This window comes from Halichoerus grypus, chromosome 6 (genome assembly GCF_964656455.1).
Source record: "Halichoerus grypus chromosome 6, mHalGry1.hap1.1, whole genome shotgun sequence".
Lineage (NCBI taxonomy): Eukaryota > Metazoa > Chordata > Mammalia > Carnivora > Phocidae > Halichoerus > Halichoerus grypus.
The window spans coordinates 117,240,901-117,265,868 of NC_135717.1; the positions used below are offsets into that span (position 1 = coordinate 117,240,901).

The window sequence follows — 24,968 nt, forward strand, 5'->3', positions numbered from 1 at the left end:
TCTCACATAATCGAATCTGCAAAGACTTCAAAAAGTCTGACAACACATTCAGGTGAGCAGGCCATGGAGAGACAGACATTTCCATATATTGCTGATGGGAAGGCAAACTTGTACAACTCTTGTGGAATTTGGCAATATCTAACAAAAGTATACCTGCATTTACCTTTTGGCTCAGCAATCCTAACTCTAGAAATTCATCCTGAAGATACATTTCCAACAACACGAAAATATAGATGCACAAGATGATTCATTATAGCATTGCCTGTACATATGAGTGCTTGAATAAACTATGTCTTCTGCACAGAGGAGTACTACATACCTGCAAAGCAGGATGACACAGAGCTCTATGAAGTGATAAGGTGTGATTTCAAGGAGATATTGTCAAGTAAACAAGAGCTATGTTAGGTAAAACTATCTATAGTGTGGTACCTTCTCCATTAAAAAAGAAAGATAAATAAGAAAATACATATGTACATATTTATTTTTGCAAAAAGAAACTTCAGAAGAATAAACCAGATACTAGGGAGATTGGTTATCTATATAGTGGGTGGGTGGGAAGAGAGTAGAAATAAAGGGGAGAGAGAAGTGATATTTTTTAATGTATACTTTTAGTTTTGATTTTTGGAACCATGTTAATGTCTTACATAAAATACACAAAAGAATGTCTTATGTAAAATAAAATGAAAAATGAGGGGGACCTAAGATGGAAAAATAAAAAACATCTAATTGTATTCCAAATGAAGACTAACCACATTGATGCAGGAGAGAAAAAAAAAAAATCAACCCAAATAGACTTTTTTCCAAGTAACTTTTAAAAAAAATAACAACTTTATTAACATATAATTCACATATCATAATATTTAAAGTATACAATTAAGTGGGGTTTTAAAAGATTTTTAAATTTATTTGAGAGAGAGAGAGCATGAGCAGTGGGAGGGCAGAGGGAGAGAATCCTCAAGCAGACCCCCCGCTGAGTGCAGAGCCCAACGCAGGGCTCGATCCCAGGACTCTGAGATCATGACCTGAGCTGAAGGCAGACACTTAACCAACTGAGCCACCCAGGCACCCCTAGTGGTTTTTATTATATTCAGAGTTGTGCAACCATCATCACAATCTATTTATTTATTTATTTTTAAAGCTTTTATTTATTTGACAGAGAGAGAGAGAGCACAAGCAGGGGGAGCGGCAGGCAGAGGGAGAGGGAGAAGCAGGCTCCCTGCCGAGCAGGGAGTCCAACGTAGGACTCGATCCCAGGACCCCAGGATCATGACCTGAGCCAGAGGCAGACACTTAGCTGACTGAGCCACCCAGGTGCCCCCATCACAATCTATTTAAAATTATTTTCATTAACCCCTGCAAAGACTCTGTGACCATGAGCAGTCACTCCCTATTTCCCCCCCACTGTCTCAGAGCTGTAGGCAACCACTAATCTATTTTCTTTCTCTATAGATTTGCCTATTCTGGACATTTCATATAAATGGATTCACACATTATATGGTCTTCTGTGACAGGTTTCTTTCACTTAGCATGTTTTCAAGATTCATCTATCATTTAGCACATACCAGTACTTCATTTCTTTTTATGCCCAAATAATATTCCATTGTATGGCTATATCACATTTTACTTCTCCATCAAATGATGGATATTTAGGTTGTTTCCATTTATTGGCTATTGAGAATAATGATGCTATGGATATCTACACACAGTTTTTGTATAGAAATATGTTTTCATTCCAAGTGATTTTTTTTTTTTTTTTTAAGATTTTATTTATTTATTTGAGAGAGAGAGACTGAGAGAGAGAGCACATGAGAGGGGGGAGGGTCGGGAGGGTCAGAGGGAGAAGCAGACTCCCTGCCCAGCAGGGAGCCCGATGCGGGACTCGATCCAGGGACTCCAGGATCATGACCTGAGCCGAAGGCAGTCGCTTAACCAACTGAGCCACCCAGGCGCCCACATTCCAAGTGATTTTTGAAGATAGTATTTTGACTGTTTTCCCTCTGACAAAAAAGAACTATAAAAAATATTTAATGGGCTTGTTTTTCACAGAAGTATGGGTCAGAAATTCTGAAATGAACTTTTGTGTACTCTAGAATTAAGCAAATAAGTAAATATCCTGAAGATAGTGGGTGCCAGGTCTCTCAGAGAGAAAGGAATCACAAATATGAAAAGGGGAAGACTAGAATGAACCTTGTGGAATTGGGTTGAACTTGGAGATGTTACTACCCACTCATGATTTTAATATAGATAGATACATAGGAATAGAAATAGACATAGATATAAATCCTAATTCTGTCTGCTGAGAGGGCCTAGAAATAATGATACTCCAGTAACAATGAACACCTCTAATGCCCAGAACTTGGTTTCTAAATACCATTCTCCACTAAAATGAATCAGGGCTCCATAAAAAAATGGCTGATTTCAGGGCTGGGGCAGAAAAAGTACAAGTTTAGCCTGAAACATCTTGTTATGCCAGAATATAAAGAAGAATGTTTGAAGAAAGATGGGGTCATGTCAATAGGACATAGAAGCCAGCTTAAAGGGGCTACCACTAGCCAAATCTGGGACAATTTGACTATCAAAATAAATAATGATAGCAATGGATTATAAGCCACTGAAACAGAAATTCATGAGTCCAAAATGATATAAATGAATAATTATATAGGAAAGAAGAAAAAAAAATAAATGTGGGGGAGGGAGGAGCCCCTGGGTGCTCGATCAGTTAAGCATCTTTTTTTTTTTTTTTAAGATTTTATTTGACAGAGAGAGACACAGCGAGAGAGGGAACACAAGCAGGGGGAGCGGGAGAGGGAGAAGCAGGCTTCCCACTGAGCAGGGAGCCCGATGCGGGGCTCGATCCCAGAACCCTGGGATCATGACCTAAGCCAAAGGCAGATGCTTAACGACTGAGTCACCCAGGCGCCCCAGCATCCGACTCTTGATTTCAGCTCAGATCATGGTTTCAGGGTTGTGGGATTGAGCCCAGTGGGGAGTCTGCTTGGGATTCTCTCTCTCCCTCTGCTCCCCACCCCCTCAGCATGTGCACACATGCATGTGCTCTAATAAATAAATCTTTTTTAAAAATTTAAAAAAATAAAATAGGAAAGAAGGGGAAGCAATTCTTTATATTAGAATGCCAACTGAAAACTATAAACTATAAAAAGAATGATAGATTTAGAAAATGACCATCTGGCAAACATAATATTAATTGATTCAGGCAAGGATCACCAATGGATGCTGAAATTAATGGGTAAAAGTCTGATAAATAACAGTATATTTATATAATACTAAAGTATCTCCTCACAAAATACTTATTTAGTACAAAGGGAAAAAATGGTAACTTTACAGCAGAGAAATTGGCAGACACCACCTTAATCCAAGTGATAAAATTGTGGTGTGCCAGACTCAACTCACACCAACTCAGGAGTGGCACATCTCTTCCCAATTTTGTTTAGTGATGACATAACAATAGCCTGAAACTGGCCACTGTGGGAGTATTTACACCATGTAAATTGGCAAATATTACAAATCAGGGCTTTTTTTCCCTCTGGGTAACCAGCTGTTAGACACTTAGCGGAATAATAGTGGATCAAAATTACTACCACCAGACAAACTAACTTATGTGCCTCTGATACTGCACACCAAGGACACGGGATCACTTTTGTGGTATTCTGCCAAAAATCTGTAACTTCAACCTAACGATGAGAAAGTATCAGAAAAAACTAAATTGAGAAACATCCTACAAAATAACTGGCCTGCATTAGCAAAATATCAGGGTCATGAAACAAAAGAAGATTGTGAGGATGAGCTTTATATGTCAACTTGACTGGGCTAAGGGATGCCTGGTAAAACGTTATTTCTGGGTGTGTCTGTGGGGTGTTTCCAGCAGAGATTAGCACTTGAATTGGTAGACTGAATAAAGATCACCCTCACCAATGCAGCTGAGCATCATCAAATCAACTGAGGGCCTGAACAGAACAAAAAGGCAGAGGAAGGGTGAATTTGCTCCCTGCCTAAGCTGGGACATCCATCTTCTGACCTCAGACATCAATGCTCCTGGTTCTCAGGCCTTCAGACTTGGACAGGGACTTACACCATTGCCAGCTTGCAGATGGCAGATCATGAGACTTCTCAACCCCCGCAATCACGAGCCAATTCCTACAATAAATCTCCTCATCTATATGTATATATACACGAATATAGGCATATAGAGATATGCAAGCTCATACATATATACGTGTGTATATATGTACGTGTGTTTATATGTATGCATATATATCTCCTATTGGTTCTGTTTGTCTAGAGAATCTTGACTAATACGACGACTAAGGAAATGTTCCAAGTTAGAGGAGAATAGAGAGACTTGACAACCAAACGCAGTATGCATTCCTGATTGAATCTTAAACTAGGAAAAAAATTGTCATTAAGGTCATCATTGGGAACTAATCTGGTGAAATACGAATAAAACCTTTCGATTATAGTATTACAGCATACTAATATTCCGATTCTGACCATGGTACTATGCCTACAGAAGTTTTTAGGGGTTAGGGCGCCTCAGTACGCAACTTGCTCTCAGATGGTTCTCGGGAAGAAAGAGAAATTTTTCTTGAGAAAAAATGATAAAGCAAATGTGGCTAAATGTTAGCAAAAGAGAATCTGGGTGTCGGACATGCAATTCTGTGCAGTATTCTGGGAAATTCTCCGCAAATTTGAAATTATTTAAAATATTAGCGCTATAAGGAAAAAACCGTGAACGCTACCTGGTCTTCTGCGCTCATCTTTGTGGCTGCGGTCAGAAAGAGGCGGTGAGCCAGGACGTCCCCGAGGCCTCACGCGTCGGAAGGCTGCGGGGTGCAACAGAAGCGAAAGCAGCGTCCACCACCAAGCCGCCCCAGGAGCCACATGACTCCCCACACGCTCCCCGCACAGGCGCAGAGCAGCGGCTCACTCAGCACCTTCCCGCGCCCGCCCACCTGCCCGGCCCTCCGATTGGCCGCGGGCCTAGTGACATCACGTCCTTCGCAGCTGGGCGCTCGTGCAGCTCGAGGCTCTGCAATGGTTGCAGGTGTGAGGGCCTAGCCTCCAGGTGACCCCGGACAGGCCCGTGGCACCTGGACCCAGGATCTGGGCCGCAGTGGGTGCCCCTCTAGCAAGTGCATATTCTTTAAAGACAAGAATCTTGGCCTCAGACAGCTAAAAATGCCTGCTGCCACCCAAGCCCAGTGTTGTACAGTGGGCCCACTTTCCTCTGGATTTGGGGTCCTGGAATCAGGTAGTGGGACTCACAGCCATAGAGGGAAGTTGGGAGCTCCCTGTGAAGGCAGAGTAAAAGTAAAAGCATCTTCTTCAAAGCCTTAATGTTTCCTTAATGTCTTTGGAAACCTAGTGTTTGTGGTCCAGGTGCTGTTACTTGTGACTTTCCAAGCAGGGGATGTGGAAACCTTGGCCAATACCAGATGGCCACGCCCCCCCCCCCGGGCGTTTGGGGAGGGTTGTTTCTGGGCTTTCCCATTGTCAATTAGTAGGAAATTGCACATAAATGTGTCCCGGCCTTACAAACCCTCTTCTGATCTACAGCTTCCTGCTGAAGGAACACCAGGAGACAGACAGCAGGTGGTGGGGTACGCCACAGGTATGGTGCTTCTGCCACTTACCAGGTTACATTTTCTGATGAAAGCTGATTCATAGGATGAAGTCACCGTATTAGGTGAAAATGGTGGGTTGCATGGATAACGGACTGAGGTGCTTGCTAAACTGTGGTGACTGTGATTATAGTTGCTCTTGCGAGTTTCCTCATTCCTGTGTAGACAAGGAAGATTATTTCCATTGTCTAGCATAGCACCTGTCACGTGGTGGGTGCTCGATAAATATCTCAATGACTTTATAACGCCCTGCACATTCTGAAGAATTGCAGTGATCATTCTCCCATCCCTGTAAATTTGGAGGTAATTTTGCCTATGTTGGCACTGCCATCATTCTTTAAAATGATATTTTGTAAAAGTATTCTCTTACTGTTTGTGGAAGAAGTTCTGAGGTTCCCAATGACCTCAAATGCTTAGCAGTGAAAGGAGACTGAAAAACCCAATTATGATGTCTTTTACTCTGTATTCATGGAATCTGATTATCATCACCTCTCTTTACTTTTACCCTTTACCCCAAACAAAACGAAAGGATTCCATAATGAAAAGGGTGAAGGAAACATGACTTTATTTCAATTGGGCAGACAGGCAGATCAAGCAAATTGAAGACAGATGAACACATGATCAACAATATATTGGGAGAGGATAAATGGATTTTTAATGATTTACAGCAACCACAGAGAAAAATGTCTTCAGATAACCAGTGGTCAGCAGATGAGGAAGAAGGCCAACTCTCCCGGCTGATCAGGAAATCTAGGGACTCCCCATTTGTCCCCGTAGGTAAGTATGAGCCTTGACTGGACACTGGAGAACTGTCTGCAATCACAATGCTTTATCCAGTATCTTTGAGGAATGAAATGTTTTATATCATTGAATTTTTTCAGGTAATTGAAGCTAACCCCCTCTAAGGTGAGTTAAACTTTCAGAACAGTTTCCAGTATATGGCAAATCCCCAATAAATGTTAGCTATTATTCTTATTAGGAAGCTTCAAATCTTATTTATTTAACTGCCCTTCATTAGAGGTCTGTCTCAAATTACTAATTCCTACCCACTCTAACTGGACTAGATTGAATGCACTTTAACATTTCTGTGATGATGCAAGATCATCAGCAGAATCAGCTTATTATATTGAAAGTCTGTTAGTGACTGAGATGTCGGTGTCTCTTTGTTCCCTAACTCCAACCTTTAAGGTCTTGTGTCTGATGTTTACAGATTTTTCTGTCTCTTCCAATTAATGTTGAGTACAATCAAAAACTTCTGCCTCTAGTATTCTGTGGCACCAGAAGCTAGATACATAAATTTAAAGGAATTGTGAGTCAATTCAGAGTCAAGAAGCTCTGAGTGAAAACCTAGGCTACCTACCTGTCTGGACACTTGAGGGCATGAACTTTGTGATGTGCATGTTCAGTGGCCCTTTTTGCTGGTTTCCTGATGTGTTCCAGATGTTGAGGTTGATGGTTAAGTAAACTCTAGATTAAAGAAGTGTTATTATAATTAGACCTGGAGTCTTAGCCTCTTTTTCCTTTCCCAACACAGATTTAATATGTTTACATTTAGATAAATACTATATGTATCTGGACTTTAAAAAAACCCCACAAAATCTAAGCACCAATATTATGTTTTAAAAACCTAAGCTTTCTCTTTCTTCTTTTGGATGCTTAAGCTAATCTAAGAATTATTATATACTGCAGCCTTGATTGAGTCTTCCCTGGTATTCGTTTGGCCTGGAAACTATTAAAATAACTTATTTAAATGAGACATTATGTAAGTTACACTTACATAAGTGATTAATTTCTTAAAACCTTCCGAATAGGTATGTCGTTAGGTTTTCATTGTCACTGCAAATCTAGCAACTTTGTGTCATGATTCCCATATCAGAAAGAATAAAAATTTTACTTTATAGTAATATGCTGTTTAGAAGTTTAATTTAATTTGATTAAAATTTGATAATAGCACCCATAAAAAATGGAAGCAAATAATGTTATAGTGATTAATTCATCCTCCTTAGCATTTTTAACTAGAAAAACAATTCAAGAACTTGATGCCACTTGAACAGATCACTATCGTGAACAGAGATTAATCACTGTACCTATCATAAATTTAATTATTTTTCCAGAGACATTTAGGGTGATTAAAGTAGAAAGATAAAAGTGTTTCCAGCTAAATTCAATTATATACAAACTGCAGAGACACTATATGGAAAACAGTAAAGGTTCTGACTTTAATCTCCAAAGGAAACAAAACCAATTTGACTAGGAACAGAGCCTTGATTTGATAAGGGAAGAGAGTCAAGATTTTGCTAGAAAAATAAATGATAAAATTTGAATATATACTGTTGAATAGTTTAGCTATTGTTATTTTAATAATATCTACTATGTATTTCCTACTGCAGGATAGAGTGTCCTGTGCAGAAAATTTACAAAACATTTTTATTTATTAAACAACTTCCATCATTATAATCTATTTATATTGTTTAAATTTGTCTTATGATCACTGTCAAGGCCTGTGCATACATTATATATATATAGAAACTCTGTTGATAATTTGTTTTTGCTCCTTTCACTTAACATTTTCATATGTACATTTCTGTGTATTAGTATTTCCTATACTTGCAATTTTTTTCATAGCTATCGTAGTCTTTCCTCTGTTTGGGCCATTTCAGTTTGTTGTTGTTCAGTTTTTGTTGTTGTTTAGTTTTTCCTCATATGTAGTGTAGCCATAAACATCTTTGTGTCAACTTCCTGATGTTTCTTTTGCTTATTTCCTTGGAATATGAATTTCCAGGGCAGGAAGCATGTTCAGTTTAATACCACTTATATATTTCCAGAGTTCTTAAGATTTGGCTAAACTTACAGAGCTTTCAGCATTGTACCTGTTTGTCAACGTGCCTACCACTGTTTTTTTAGTATTTGTTTTTTGCTGTTTTTGTTTGTCATTTTAATTTTTATTTCATTTGCTAGTTGGCCTATAAAATATACATGTAAATGCAATTACTCTCTTACTTCCATCTATTAAATGGATTCTGAAAGAATATATCCTCACCCACCCATAGAGACACACATGTGCCAACTAATCAAAACTTGCTATCCTACATAAATATCAATTGCATGTCTATATACTAACAACATACGGAAACTGAAATTAAAAACATAACACCATTCACAATCACTCCAAAGAAAATGAAATGCATAGATATATGCTTAACAAAACATGTATACAATCTGTATGCTGAAAATTACAAAATGTTAATGAAAGAAATCAGAAAGGACCTAAATAATGTAAAGATTACATGTAGTACTGTGTCTATGGATTGCAAGACTAAATATATATAGTAAAGAAGAATATAAATATAAAGAATGTATGTCAGTTCTCTCCAAATTGATCTATAGGTTTCGTTAATTCCTATCAAAATCCCAGCAAGGTTTTTTGTAGATAAGACATGCTTATTCTAAAATTTACATGTGAAGGCAGAAGTCCTAGAATGGCTAAAATGATCTTTGAAAAAAAAAAGGATAAAGTGGGAGAAATCACTGTACCTGATAGAGGCGTACTATATGGCTACAGTAATCAAGACAGTGTGGTGTTGCTAGAGGGATAAATACATACATCAACAAGATATAAGAGAGAAGGGGCGCCTGGGTGTCTCAGTCGTTAAGCGTCTGCCTTTGGCTCGGGTCATGATCCCAGGGTCCTGGGATCAAGCCCCGCCATCGGGCTCCCTGCTCAGTGGGAAGCCTGCTTCTCCCTCTCCCACTCCCCCTGCTTGTGTTCCCTCTCTTGCTGTGTCTCTCTCTATCAAATAAATAAATAAAATCTTAAAAAAAAAAAAGATATGAGAGAAGCCAAAATATAGACCCATGCTTTTATTATGCAAAGTTTTCTCTATTCTTATGTCAAAATATGGCATTTTGTCCTCATTTTCTCTAAAGTCTACTTTACCTTCTTTTAGATGTTATAAATATGCTATTCTGTTTTCTTCTAGTTTTTATTGATTTTTTTTTGTTTTTACATTTAATTCTAACCCATGCAGAATTTTTTTTGTAGGTCTGCTGTGAGATACAAATCCAAATTAGTTCACCCTACCAAAAGATTGTACTGATGGTATTTATTAAGTAACTATTCCTTGATCTGTTATTTGGTTATTTTGATTTGTCATGAATTAAGTTCTCACAGTGTTTTAAATCTCTTTCTAGAATCTTTCCTATTCAGTTGATCAGTTTTCTGTCTTAGAGCCAATTACATAGGATCTTGGTTGTCACAGCAGTATATTCACCCCTTGAAATTTGTAGGGAATACAGAAATATTTGTGTGTACCTCTGGAGTTTAGAAGAGTCACAGATCTTTCTGGAGTCACATACTTCTTAGGCAAATATTCATACCTTTTCATCTCATTAAAATTTAAATATCTCATTTTTATAGAAGATCAAAATATTTACTCCTTATTTGATAGCAAGTAGAGAGGAGTAAAGCCAAACATTTAAAAGCTATGGATGCTGGAATGTTTGGTTGGTTTGCTCGCCGGCTTAGTGACTTGCCCCTAAATAAAAGCCTTTCACCATGCACAATATGAAATCATGCCTCAGGAATATTAGAAATTACTACACTACATGATTCAGGTTTTTTTGGGAAGAGTCAAAACTGCAAATATTGAATCCATGAGTCTATTTTAAAATCTGGTGGATCAAATCCAGCATAGTTCTTCTTAAAGTATTCTTTGGTATCTGGCCTGCTTATCTTCCAAGTACTGATCCTTTGGACAGTCTTCTATTCAGCCCTCTAAATCTTGGGGATTCTAGCCTACTATTTACATAACCTCTACTTTTTTAATTCACAGGAATAGCAGGTTTTATGACTGTGGTGTCCTATGGTCTTTACAAGTTAAAGTACAGAAAAGATCAGAAAATGTCCATTCATCTTATTCACATGAGAGTTGCTGCCCAAGGATTTGTTGTAGGAGCTGTGACTCTAGGTAACCTGCTTAATTTCTGTCTTGTGTTCAGCTATCTTTGAGTATATTTTAACTTATTTTAGAAAATGAATATTGGGTCAAGGTGATAAAACAGAGGCGGAATGGTAAGAAAGACAGCGAACTTCACTTGGCTGAAGTTGCTTCCCCATAAGAGGCTTTAATTTCTTGGTATTTTAAGCACTGAAAGAAAAAAAAACAGTAGACAAAAGGTACAAACTTCCAGTTATAAAATAAGTAAGTCCTGGGGAATCTGGGGGTTTAATCCGTTGAGCGTCCGACTCTTGATTTCGGCTCAGGTCATGATCTCAGGGTCATGGGATCAAGCCCCACATTGGGCTCTGCACTCAGTGGGGAGTCTGCTTGTCCCTCACCCTTCCCCCTCCCCCCCGCTCTCACACACGCTCTGTCTCTCAAATAAATAAAATCTTAAATAATAAAAATAATAAAATAAAATAAGTAAGTCCTGGGGATGTAATGTACAGCATTCTGACTATAGTTAATAATACTGTTTGGTATATCTGAAAGTTGCTAAGAGAGTAGATCTTAAAAGTTCTCATCACAAGAAAAAAAATCCTTTAACTATGCAGGTTACAAATGTTAATGGACTTACTGTGGTGATCACTACAGTACATGCAAGTAATGAATCCTTGTTGTATACCTGAAACTAATATAATGTTGTAGGTCAATTATACCTAAAAAAATTTTTAAAAGGTAGAGAACTAGGTTATGGGTTCTGTTATCTTGTATAGTGAAAGGAGCAGTGAATAGTTTGTACCCTCTGTAACCCAACTAAAGCAGTGGTTCTAGATTCCAGCCTTTAACGCTAAGTCAAGTTCCCAGCCTACGTGAATAGCAGATATAATTATTAATGTAGTTTAACTGGGAAGAATACATTTTTAGAGCCCACAAGTCTCAATATCTGTTCTCCTTTTATTCCCAGTCTGAGCAATAGGCAAACCTTTTCTAATTAGTCTATAAATTAAGTAATACTTAATACAGTCAAATCCAAAGAACAGCTGTAAAATTATCTGGTTAACTCCAGTTATATCAACAGCTAAACCAGATAGTTCTAACAAGAAGTCCACTTTAGGACCTTAATTATCTAACTTTCTTTTTGTCTACATTAATGAGAACAAGTTACAATGTTCTTAGTTCTCCTTCATGCTGTGCAGGGTAGAGTCAGCCTAAGAGGAGGTCTAGGATTATGGAATGATGGGTGTGGGGCTTGCGTATAGGGAGTTATATGGTAATTATCTTATTACCATGACCTGTGATATGCAGGTGTTGAACAAAATATGAGAAACTTCACCACAGAATTAGAGTGCCATTTTCATCATTTAGCAAACATCTGCTGTGCATTTGCTATGTGCAAGGCCCTGTGCCAGTCTAGAGATACAGAGATAAGACTCAGTCCCTTCCCTCAAAGAGGCTGGTCTCCTCAGGGAGAACGACCAAGAACAGAAGAAGCCAGTATAAATCACAGATACTATGAGATAGCACAGGTTGCTCTGGAAGCACAAACACAAAGGAGGGGCCTTTAACTAGTGCTGAGAGTCCAGGGGAGGCTTTCCTCAGGATGTAAATTATACGAGCAAAGCATGTGGAAGAATTAGCTAGTCAGAGAAGGAGATCAGGATTCTAGACAGAGGAAAAAACAAAGGCACAGAAGCATGGCACATTAGTGGAACTCAACGTAGCTTGGTGTGGTAAGTGACTCAATCGGTGTTTGATGAGAGAAGCAAAGCTACTAGGAGTAATATATAATAAGAGATTTATTATAGGCATTTGGAATTACGTAGTTGTGAGGCTCTTGCGTATGTATCAGCAGCTGGGGCCTGAAGTGGGCAGGGCAAGCACTTAGAATGGAAAAGGAGATATAAAGTGAGAGAAGCAAGAAAAATCTGGAACCTGCAAGGATGAGCTGGGAACACACAGGATGAACTGTTTGGAACCCTTGTGGATTTCTCACCATCTCTAAGCTTCTAAATTCGATGATGGGAGTGACAGGGGAAAAAACGATGCCCTTCATCTTGGAGCCAAACATGGACCTGGCCAAGGAGTCAGAAAAGGTGAAGGAGGAAATTCAGCAGAAGCCACAGTAGCTGTAATCCTAGCTGCTGCCCCATACCAACAAAGGGGACCAGCAGATAAGCAAAAATATGCTGCAACAGGGCCTTCCGAGCATAAAATGAATTTGGCTGCTGCTTCACTTCTGCCTTCTAAATCTTACGCAAATTTCCCTTCTGCAAGAACTCAGGGAATAAAAGGAAAGGAATTCCGGAAAATGTAGTTACAGTTTGGCTAAGTTGACACAATACAAATTCACCATTGTCTACCCCTTGTCAACCTGGCATCCTTATAACACCTCTTTTATTACACTTAACTTTGAAATTAAAACAATGGCAAAATCAATCATCCAATGTATAACCAAAAACATGCTAATTCTCTCCCAAAAGGTGATACAAAATCCCTTTATCCATCTTTGAGTGGTGTTGATTTGTCTTTGAGCAGAGTCACATTCCCCTTTGATATCCTGTAAGCTAAATTCTGAAATATAAGGATAATTATTATTAACACTTCTTACATTCGATGGCAGATAAAGGGAAGTAGCAAATAGGAAAAAAAATGGTTAATGTATACACAAATGTATTCAAATCAAAATAAGGAAGAAATATTCATAGCTATCAGACCTTGTTTCTACAACTAGTAGTAGAACACCATGGCTGGTGTTCTAACCATGTTCTAGCCATTTCATACTCCCTTTGCCTTCAGTAAGCACCTTGGCTATTCAAGGTTATTTGACTGGTATGGTGACCCATACCTTATTCCTAAATGGTCTGGGTCATTAGCCATCCTGCTTGTATTGGGTATAGTTTTCCATTGTCTTTAATCACAGGATATGGGAGTACTAAAAAATGCCCCAGAAGATATGCATTCCAGACACACACCTCCTTACCCTACCTTTGTACAGTATAGTAGTAACCTAATTTCCCCTTGATAGATCAGATCGATTCAATGGACTAACGCAATGTCCTGTGGAATGGAGAGATGATCAAGGTCCTTGCAGTCTAGATTATGGCAAGTAGAATGGCTTACAGTGGGCTTTCCCAACCATAATAGCCCTTATACCACAGGGAACCAACGTGAGGATTCTGACAGTTGCTGGGTTTGTCCATTCCAATTACACATTCCAGAACTGGCGAAATAATTCAGGGACCCACCAGCCCAACCTGACCTCCATAAACTCCTAGCTTGACTAGTAGACCACCCTAATTCTCAAGGCATCAGTATCAATTCAGAATCAATATTTAATAATCTCTCACAAATGTGATTATTTGCCCTTCCTCGTGCACAGGCACCTTGCTGAACGGTCACAGATCCCTTTAGGAAAGGCTAGACGGAGCATTTACAGTATTTATATTTTTGGCTGTGTAACAGGGTCTTTTCTTAAGGAGGTCTGCCCTCTCCTTTATTCAAGGGACTCTGGGTCTGTAAAGTGACTCAAATCTGGGACTTGGTCAGGGGGCCATGGCTGTCTACTGTGATGATTCAAGTGAAACTTCTACTCACCAAACCTAGAGCTTTTCTGCTTATATGCTGCCAACCACTTTCAACTCTAGGGACACCATAATCAATCAGCCAATGCCAAAGATCTTTGTGGCTTAGACTATGCGGATTACTGTTTAGTCTTGCTGCGCATTAGAGTAATCATGCTTTCCCTGTCTTTGTCAATTAAATGATGCCACTTGACCCCTGCCACTCAGGATCCCATCATCTCCACTGACTTCAGAAAGCCTAGCAATTCCCACTGTCATTTCTGGCTTACAGAAGACAGGCGCCACAGAACTCTCCAAGGATGCCAGGGACTCCCGTCACAAATATAAGAATAATTCGCACAGCCTTGGTGAAGGAAATAGATCTATTTAGGGGGTGAGGGAGCAGGATAAACCCACTGGAACATTCCAATCTCCCTAAGCCCTTGGGTACCCTCCTTAACAGCAGGGTTTCTCAATCTCAGCACTACTGACGTTTTGGACTGAATATTCTTTGTTGTGGAGGGCTGTCATGTGCTTTACAGGATGTTCAGCAGCATCCCCAGCATCTACCATGCAAATAGCCCCCATCCACCTCCAGTGTGACAACCAAAAATGCTCCAGACATTGCCAGATTTCCCTGGGGAATGAAATTGCCCCCGTAAAGAAGAATGACTGCCATACTGCTGTACCCTGGACGTAAACCAAGAAAGCTCTGGCATTTCAGCTTCATTTAGTGGAGATTACCTTTCAGGCCAAGTTTTAGTCATTCGCAGGAAGGAGTGCAAAGGAGTCTCAGATACAGGGGTCCAAGGACCCCGTTTCACGGAAACCTGCTCATAGGTCCCCTTCCTGATTTTCAGGATCCCACTCTTTCCAAAGAAATGCCCTAATTTGGACATAAGAGACTCTGTGAGGTTGGGAGTTTTATTACTGCTGTAATTAGTCACCAACAGGATTAGTTCCTGTGTATGTTTTTCAAAAATATCAGCCTTGGGCGCCTGGGTGGCTCAGTTGGTTAAGCAACTGCCTTCAGCTCAGGTCATGATCCTGGAGTCCCGGGATCGAGTCTCATGTCAGGCTCCCTGCTCAGCGGGGAGTCTGCTTCTCCCTCTGACCCTCCTCCCTCTCATGCTCTCTCTCATTCTCTCTCTCAGATAAATAAATAAAAATCTTAAAAAAAAAAAAATATCAGCCTCATAACTATGGGAGCTGAGTTTTTTTCTGGAAAGTCATACAGCTTTCAGGTCCCTCACAGAACCTGGATTAAGGAATTAAAAGCCCTGAGTCTATCATTTTGTGTTCCCAAGTTCTCCAGCACACTTAGAAGAAACCAGCCTAATTATACCCCTTATCTCCAGTAAATGTCCTATGACAGTAAATATCTGATCACCCAAAGCCTGGTTTCTATAGGCATCTGATTAAGGTTATTTATAGGTGACAATCTAAAAAAATATTTTAATACTGCATGCCATGGACTGCTGGCATCCTCTTTACTACTGAAAAAAAAATGGCCATTAATATCTTTAAATCTAATCAGATCAGAGAACCAATTCCAGATGACCCAGAACCTACCCTCATGGGTATGTTCCTCTGGAAGCTTCTGATACCAAAATCTGTATCAGTCAGAGTTCAGTCAGAGAAGCAAAACTACCAGTAGTGATATACAAAAAGGGATTTATTATAGAAATATGACCCTAACCAATTTTGAGAGCTGGTTAAACAGTCCATGTTAGACTGTTGCTTATGTTTCTAAGGCTGGGGCCTGAAGTTAGCAAGGCAGCAGTTGGAAGGAAAAATAAACTGGGATCTTCAAGGAAGAGCTGGAACTCACAAAGAAAAACCTGGGTCAGTCTTTTACTGACTCCAACTTTGATCACGGTGTGACCTGTAGGAGAAGCTGGACCCCCTATCATGGCGCTCATCCCCTGGCCTAGGAGCTGAAGAAGCTAAAGGAGGAGATCCAGAAGGAGCTGAAAGATCTGTGGGTCTGACTGCTGCCCAACAATGGCAAGGTGAGCCAGCAGGTAAACAACAACATGCACAAGCTGTAACAGCGCCTGGCACCCTGCACCAAGCCCTCCAAGTGTAAAAGCATATAGCAGCTGCTGCTTCAACTTTCACCTTCAAATCTCAAGCAAAATGTCTCTTATGAGCCAAGCTAACCCAGAAATATGCAGGGACGGGAATTCTGCAAAAAACAGTTACAGCATAGCTAAACTGATAGAAAACAAATCCCCGATAGATGTATATGGTTGCAAGCTGAGGCATTAACAAGATGACATGAGTCAGTGGAAGATTTAAACAGGGGAGTAAGGTAGTCATGATGGCAGCTGAGAAAGATGCCTGCTCAAACACAGGCAATATGAAACTGTTTAAACAGAGGGTCACACTAACAAAAGACAGAACAGTGGTTATCTGTGGAAAGGAGGGGAGATATGGTCAGAGAGGGAAAGCTGGGGGGCTTCCAGGATGCTTCCTATATTCTATTTCTTGACCCGCAATTCCAGATAATTCACTCTACAACTATCTGTTAATCTGGTTGTTTAGATTGTGTCTACCATTTTCCATGCATATTATATTTCACTATGAGGAAAAGGAAAATGATTAGAGAGGATTTGTAAAGTAGGGGTGAGAACAAAGGCAGAGAAGTCAATTAGACGATGAACTAGGTCTGAATTAAAGCACGAATAGTGAAAATGGGGAGGAGATGGATTCTAGAAACATTCAGGACTCACCAACTAAGTGATTGGGAAAAAGAAGGAAGGAAGGAAGGAGTCAAGGATGATTCCTAGGTTTCTGGTTTGGGCAACCAGATAAAAGGTGTGCTTTCACTACTATAAAGAACGAAGAACAGGTTTGGTGGGAGGATAAGTGTATATTGGACAAAACAGTAATAGCTAATAGTAATGAGTGTTTATGATGTGCAACTTATATATTACTATCTCATTTAATCTTTTTTTGTAGGTAAACTTTATTATTAAGTTTTTATTTTCATTCCAGTAGAGTTAACATATAGTGTTATGTTAGGTGTACACTACAGTGATTTAATCTTAATAACCTCCTTCACACCACCTGGTGTACTGCAATACACTTCAGTACCGATGCCAACCACCTGCAGCTCACCTTAGATGCCACAGGTTTACGGACATGGTTCCCAGAGACTGCTGTTACTGCAGACACCAGCCACCGGGGAGGTGCCCAGGCCACCTGCACTTCTGACCAACTGGCTGCAAATTCAGAGGTTCCCAAGACTCCCTCAGATTTGATATTTCACTAGAACAACTTACGAACTCAGGAAAGCTCTATACTTACTACAGTTTTATTAAGAAGTATATAAATCAAGACCAGGCAAATTGAGACATGTAGGGTAAGGTATGGGAGGGTCCCAAACTCAAAGCTTTATACCCTTTCCCTATGGAATCAGGGCATGCCACCCTTCCAGCACATCAATGTGTCTACCAAGAAACTGTACTGAGCTTCAGCAACCAGAGTTTTTATTGTGGCTTCATTATGTAGGCATGACTGACTGAATCACTGGCCTCATGACAGAACTTAATCTCCAGTCCTACTCCCCTCCCTGGAGGTCTAAGAACCCTCTAATCATATGGTTGGTCTTTCTGGCATGACTAGCCACATCCTGAAGTTATCTAGGAGCCCACCATGGGTCACCCCATTAACATAAATTCAGGTATAATCCAAGGGGCTCATGAGTAACAAAGATACTCCTCTATCTGGGAAGTTTTTTTTTAAGATTTTATTTATTTATTCGACTGAGAGAAAGAGAGCACGCATAAGCAGGGGGAGTGGCAGGCAGAGGGAGAAGTAGGCTCCCCATTGAGCAGAGAGCCCGATGCAGGGCTCGATCCCAGGACCCTGGGATCATGACCTGAGCCGAAGGCAGATGTTCAACAACTGAGCCACCCAGGTGCCCCTCTCTATCTGGGAAATTCCAAGCATTTTATTTTATTTTTTTTTTTTTTAAAGATTTTATTTATTTATTTATTTGAGAGAGAGAGAGAGAAACAGCATGAGAGGGGATAGGGTCAGAGGGAGAAGCAGGCTCCCTGCCGAGCTGGGAGCCCGATGTGGGACTCGATCCTAGGACTCCGGGATCATGACCTGAGCCGAAGGCAGTCGCTTAACCAACTGAGCCACCCAGGCGCCCCTCCAAGCATTTTAAAAGCTCTATCCCAAGAACTCCGGACAAAGTCCAAAGTCTTTATTAACAATACCCTAAGAGGTAGGTGCTGTTATAATCCCATTTCCAGGTAAGGAAACCAAGGCTTAGAGAGGAAAAAAACTTCTTGCTCACAATTGCATGGGCTATCTACTCCAGAGCCTGAACTCTTAATTTTATATTATACTGACTGAGATGCCTATGGCAGATGTCTCCAAATTAGAGTACTCATAGCCTAGAAGATGTATAAGGAGATCCATGGGTATGCGGGAAGAAAATATTTTTATCTTTTTTTTTTTTTTTTTGTGGGCAGCAATGCAAAGTTTATTGAGCGATAGTAAAGTTTATTGAGTGGGAGTACAAAAGCTTCTGAAGAGGGGGCAGACCCGAGAGGCCTGCCCAAAAATATTTTTATCTTGAAAACAAAAAAACTTTACTCATATATAGATTGGCCAGAGTACATTTATATTGTTTATAAATAAACGAACACTTCGAGGGGCATTCTCATTTATTTATGCACAATTTAAAAGTTTGGCAGCCCCCTATGTATGTGGAAATTTCACATATGGTATAATGAGTATATGGGTCTCACATTCAGAAGAGAGGTCTAACTTGCTTACCAGTGAAGCAACAGGTATGAATGAGGTGAGAAAAGAGCTGAGATCAGAGCTCCAGGGAACACCAACATTTAATAGATAGGCAAGAGGTAAGAATTACCTGTGTCTAATAAGCACAGGGAAATGAGTTCTACAATTGTCTCTGCATCTGAGAATGTTTCCATTGGTACCACAATGCATCAAGTAAACATGTTTTTGCCTTGGATTTTATACATCTGTGACAGTTATACTACTATTGTGTTAGAAAATTGTGCCAACAGCTGCCTCGCTTGGCTACAGTGTGTAGATGAGAACAACTTTACCCACCCTTTATTCTCTGTGCACTCTTTGAAGATACCAACAAGCAGCGTCAGAAAAAAAAGCAGAAGGAAAGGAAGTAAAGGATTTAGTTTAGACAATCTACTAGACAGCTGGCGTCTTGATAACTGATACGGTTGGGGGTGGGAGGTGAGCGGACTCCTTAACTTCCTTTGGGTACGAACATTTGGTGACACATTTGGTGACATTCCTGCACGGCAGTCAAACAACTCTATCCCTCAGGCTATTCCCCTTGACTATTAGCTAATTCACCCACTAGACTGTAAACCTCTAGAAGCAAGGATTCTATCCCTTTCACCTTCGTTTCCCTTGAGACACTGAACACAAGTAGGCACTGAAGAGAGGTGTGCTAGGTTGAGATGTCTATTGTTTCTTAGTATCTAGCCAAATCTCCCCACTCTCCTAACTTTTTCACCCATATTTTAAAATTCAAATTCTAGGGTGGCATAGTAACATTATAAATTTGGATTTTGATTTATATTGATCTTAAAGGGCTCTAACTTTTTTGGGTTTGTTTGTTTGTCTGGAGCCGCTTATATGATCCAAGCCAAAAGTTAATAAGATGGAAGGCATCTTTGTTTTTTAAGTTGAGGGATAGTTTTGGGAAAATACAAGTGGAAGAAATTCAGGGTTTGTTTTCCACAGATACCGTATTTATATACATCTTTTTGTTTCTAGGTGTTCTCTATTCTATGTATAAGGATTACATCAGACCTCGATTCTTCAATGTGTCCAAAAAATGAAGCTACATCTAAGACAAGAGGCTTCTGAAAACTATTTATTATGAAGAATAAATTCTCAATATGTAGCAAATTATACTGCAGAAGAATGAGACAGGATTCTCATAGCCTTGTATAATAAGTCTCAATTGTTTACAAAGTTGATTTCCAAATCAGCAATCACAGTCAACTCAAAAATATCCTTATTGTCTTTCAGAACCTAGGATATGATTTTCTGACTTTTAGAATTTTTACTTTCTAGTTAGTGGCAGAAAATAATCTATATTATGCCAAACCAATCTGAAAATTAGGACTTATAATAGTGGCTACAGAAAAATTATCTATATCCATATTAAATGTGATACTCTATTCATCACTTAATTCTCTCCATATAGGGCAAGGTAATTAGAGCTTTCATAAATTCCTTTTGAGAATGGGAAACAATTGTATCAGAGGAGAATGGTCATGCTGTTATTAAAATTTGGTTTACCACTGTGCACCTCACTCTAATCTAAAAACTTGACTATTTTGCCACAAACATCAATGTTTAACATTTTAATATATCTGTGTATTCATTTTTATACTTCTTGACAGTATTTCTAGGATCACAAAGGTAAATTGCTAAAAAAAAATCCCTTTCCCCCAGATGGCAATTGTGGGGGTGAAAGGAGTTAGTCTGGTATGACACTAGAAACCAAAGTAGACATTAAATGTTAACTATACCTGTGACCTCAAACTCCTCTATAACTGCCCTAAGGTTCTAAAAAATTAACTAGACTTTGTTGAAGTCCTAACTGCTGTGACTCCAATTTACTCCCCTAAGACTCCAAGCCTGGGAAAAAAACAAATGAAAAAATATTCACTGAAATAAAATCAAGAATGTACTATAAAATGATCTGTGGTAGTTATTTCCTTTTCCTTGAGGTCTTCTTTAGTGGTGGGTTAATCTGACAGGAAGGTAAAGTCTAGTATTTGGGAAAGAAAAAGATGTAAGAATATCTGAAAATATGTCTGCATTCCAGATATTAGCCCACTATTCTGTGTATTATATACACTTCTCTCCATTGGCACCGGTAATAATTTTTGAAATTGTCATTTACCTATCAGAAGGCTCTTCTAGTGCCACCAACAAGTATACCTATTTTGGTCAACACCGTCCTCTTTGGAAAATAGGCAAGGAAAGAATCCAACTGCTTTATTCCACTACATAGTCCAGCAGCTGGGTCAAATATGCTCCATGGAGGTCAGCAAAACTGAGAACAGCTGGCATAGAAATGTCACCCTTCAAGTTGATTACACAATGAAAAGGTATTTCTCATCAGGCTACTGGGAAGATTCTACTCTCTCAATATATACTGTGCACTAAAAACAGACTTAAGGGGGCGCCTGGGTGGCTCAGTCGGTTAAGTGTCTGCCTTCAGCTCATGATCCCAGGGTCCTGGGATCAAGTCCCGCATCAGGCTCCCTGCTCAGCGGGGGGTCTGCTTCTCCCTCTCCCACTCCCCCTGCTTGTGCTCTCTCTCTGTCAAATAAATAAATAAAACTAAAAAAAAAAAAAAAAGGAAAAGAAAAGAAATCTAGATTTGTACATAAATTAGAGAATGATTAAATGTTCTTAACTTAGAAAAGAAGTGTACCCAAGACTCACTCTTTAGAAATCACTCTCTTCTCCTGGTTTTAGCATGACTCAGGTGATCAAATTTTTTGATTACAGGAATTATATGACCTGACGGATATACTTAGAAACTTTTGTAAACTCCAGTCTCTTCCTAGTAACATATAGCTAAAGGAGGGAGATGAGTTAAAGAATCCCCCAAGTATTTAGTCTCTGTTTAACCAAGCACCTCAACTTTTTAGGAGTGGCAAAACAGAATTTTTTAACCTTTTTTTTTTTTTTCTTTCTCCTAACACTCTCTAGTAATGAAACTGAGAAACTTAATTGCCCAAGAAGGGAGGAAAATCCAAATTGGTCCATCTAGAGTTGCTATCTGTGTATAAAGAATCTACAATACTGAAACTCATTTTAAAAATCTCTTTTTCAAGTGAAAGCTGTTAATTGATGCTAATTCAGTTTAATTTTAAGATCAGAAGGATGCTAAACTACATTGTAAGGATGCTACTCTTACCAGAAGTTTCAAGGGCCCCCGACGTAGAAATGAGAAAATTTTAAAGTATCATCTTAGAAAACTTGCCACTTAGAGGGCCAAGTCTTTATAAATGAAAATGTCTGGATTTAACAACAACAAACGTCTTACTGAAAAGCACTAAATTTTAAAATAAGACAGATATTTACCTTTTAAGCTGAAAGAGAAAAATGATGCTCAAAGTCATACGAAAGCTTCAGTGTTTGCAAACGCATGCCTCTGCGGCTAGAAGGAAATGGGAGCGTGTGCCGCCCTGCAGCATAGTCCATGGAGATGGACAGCTACCACTCACTCCAGCCAGCTGTAACTCCATGCAGGAATGTGAGCCCCGTGTTGAAAATCTCCTTTTCCATCAAATAATTATGCAAAATCTTTCCATTTTTAAGTATTAACATTTTTATTATAAAAATCTTACGGAAAAAAGTCCCAGTTAAGAAAAGGGGTCAAAAAGCGTCTATAACCCACATGCAGGCAGGCAGTTTATGACATGAGAACTAGTCGTCTAAGTCCTAGTCTGGTTCTAATCTCATATTACTTGGTATAAATATCTTAAAGTAAAATGCTCAGCATTCAGGGAAATTCAACATTAGAAATATTAGCCATTCCTGGAAATAGATTTTGGACCTAGAAATAGTGTTTGGAGTTTTAATGGGGAAAATGGGAAGAAAAGACTTGGTAGAACTCTACAAACATTAGAAAGAAAACAAATACCTCCATCATCTTCTATTAGGTCTTTACAAAATTAAATGTTAGAAGTTTCTTCTTTTTATACCTAAAACCTGAATGCTAGAATGGGCTGAGTTACAATGTCACATGGAAGACTGATCATTGGTTAGAGCATTGTTTCTGAACTTATTACAAGATATTAGGCTCTTTGGAAAATACCATCATACCTCTGACAAGACTTCAAGAAAAGCAATAGAGAGAATTCTAATTACAAAGCACACCAATGACCAGGACCAAATATGACTGCTTGAAAAGAAGAAATGTCTTCCTTAGAAATGATGTGCTGATATGAAGTAGTTGATAAAGGTCTGGTCAATTAAAACCGACCGATGGAATTTAACTGGCCATAGTCAAGTTTCACTTTAAAAAAGGTAAGTTAATTTGACCAGATCATTCTGAAAAAGAGCATTACTCCCTCTCCTTTCTCACTTGTGACCCAGATAAAACAAATATCTGATTTATCTGAATACTATCTTTAAAAAAAATAAGACCTATCAATTTTATATAACCTTAAAACTCTACCCAAATGGATATGTTCAGGTTTACATAAATATATACACATATATATTTTATAAATGCCAGAAGTCAAGACACAAGCCCATAGGGGTGTGTAGCCATGATAGGCCAATCATTTAACTCTGGCTATTGTAGGACTGTTGAGGTGGGTGGGTCTCTGTCCTACAATTACAGCTGTCAGCTTTTAACACCCTTCCCACGAGGAAATCTTTGCCTTTTGTTCAAAATCTGAACAAAACTCACCTCTGAACTAACAGAGATATGTTAACAGGACACCTGGCACAAAAGGATTAAGACAAAGTGGTTCTTATACAGTGTCTCAGGCTGTCAGTCAGCTAGACACAAGTGAGTCAGCATCCACGGTGTTCAGAAGGTAGAGTTCAGGCTGAGCTGTCAATCCCAGACGGTACTAAGGACAAAAAAAATGGAAAAGGGTTAGACTGATTTGCAAGTATTTGTTTATTTATGTATTTATTGTCAAAAGATTTTATTTATTTGACAGAGAGAAAGAGCACAAGCAGGGGAAGTGGCAGGCAGAGGGAGAAGGAGGCTTCCCGCTGAGCAGGGAGCCCGATGTGGGACTCGATCCCAGGACCCTGGGACCACAAACCTAGCAGAAGGCAGACACTCAACCGACTGAGCCACCCAGGCACCCCCTGATTTGCAAGTATTTAAATATTGTAACTGGCATGTAGGACCTATAATCAGCACATCAATAGAGGCCTTTATTCAGTACAGCTATATTGATTTTTCTTTCAGAAAAGAAATAGCTTACAGATACATGAATCGTTTATGGCACATAAAATAATAACGGAGCTGAAATAGCCTATGAGTTAATAACTGGGAGCTGTGATAGTGCCAAATGCCCTCAGCAAAACTTGCACTTTGACTATTCTTGTGATACACTTGGCTGCATTTTTTTTTTTTAAGATTTTATTTATTTGACAGAAAGAGAGAGCACAAGCAGGGGGAGGGGCAGAGGAAGAGGGAGAAGCAGGCTCCCCACTGAGCAGGAAGCCAGGACTCCAAGTCGGACTCTGGGGCTGGATCCCAGGACCCCAGGATCATGACCTGAGCCGCTTAACTGACTGAGGCAACTGGACACCCCAGGATGGCTACTTCTGATAAGGACATTGAGAGCCAACACACTGAGTGCTTTTGTATTCTAGTACTGTTTTAGAAATCAAATAAATTCTAAATAATTAAAATAAATATTAGAATACTAATTCTAAATTATTAGAATTAAATAGTAATTCTAAATCCTGAGCTCAGTCTAAATCCTGAGCTGTATTATCTAGGTCTCATGATCTTTTGGCACCTGAGCAGAGAAAAGCCTTTCATTAAAAAAAAAAAAAAAAAAGCGCTGAGGGAGGGAAATGACCTATGGGTCTCAAATGTTTGTCAGGCTGAATTGGAATCGCTTGGACTGCTTTTAAAACAGTGCCAGACCGCCTTCCTGGGAACCTGAATCCCTATGGTTTATTCTGTTTTGAAGTAGGCTCCACAACCCAGAACAGAGCCCAGCACCAGGCTTGCACTCATGACCGAGATCGAGACCTGAGATGAGATCAAGAGTTGATTGCTTAACTGACTGAGTCAGCCAGGTGCC

The 24,968-nt window shown here is 39.4% G+C and overlaps 2 protein-coding genes and 1 long non-coding RNA gene across 6 annotated transcripts in view; 1 reads left to right on the forward strand and 2 right to left on the reverse strand.

Moving 5' to 3' along the window:
• Positions 1 to 6,178: 6,178 nt before the first annotated feature.
• LOC118539953 (uncharacterized) lies at positions 6,179 to 10,988 on the reverse strand. The gene is made up of 2 exons (XR_004919409.2): positions 7,000 to 10,988; positions 6,179 to 6,479 (listed from the first exon to the last, which is right to left on the reverse strand). It is a non-coding gene; the product is annotated as an uncharacterized LOC118539953 (long non-coding RNA).
• On the forward strand, positions 6,310 to 20,026 carry HIGD1C (HIG1 hypoxia inducible domain family member 1C). The gene is made up of 3 exons (XM_036098911.2): positions 6,310 to 6,416; positions 10,472 to 10,606; positions 19,933 to 20,026. Exons 1-3 carry the CDS (start codon positions 6,323 to 6,325, stop codon positions 19,995 to 19,997), a joined length of 294 nt encoding a protein of 97 aa, XP_035954804.1. The 5' UTR covers positions 6,310 to 6,322; the 3' UTR covers positions 19,998 to 20,026.
• Positions 20,027 to 22,489: 2,463 nt separating this feature from the next.
• SLC11A2 (solute carrier family 11 member 2) overlaps positions 22,490 to 24,968 on the reverse strand; it is a 37,207-nt gene continuing 34,728 nt past the window's right edge. For all 4 annotated transcript variants that reach the window (XM_078075973.1, XM_036098908.2, XM_078075972.1 and 1 more), the window contains one exon: positions 22,490 to 23,768. In XM_078075973.1, coding sequence (XP_077932099.1) covers positions 23,691 to 23,768 — 78 coding nt within the window. In that variant the 3' untranslated portion in view covers positions 22,490 to 23,690. The remainder of the gene's footprint in view (positions 23,769 to 24,968) is intronic.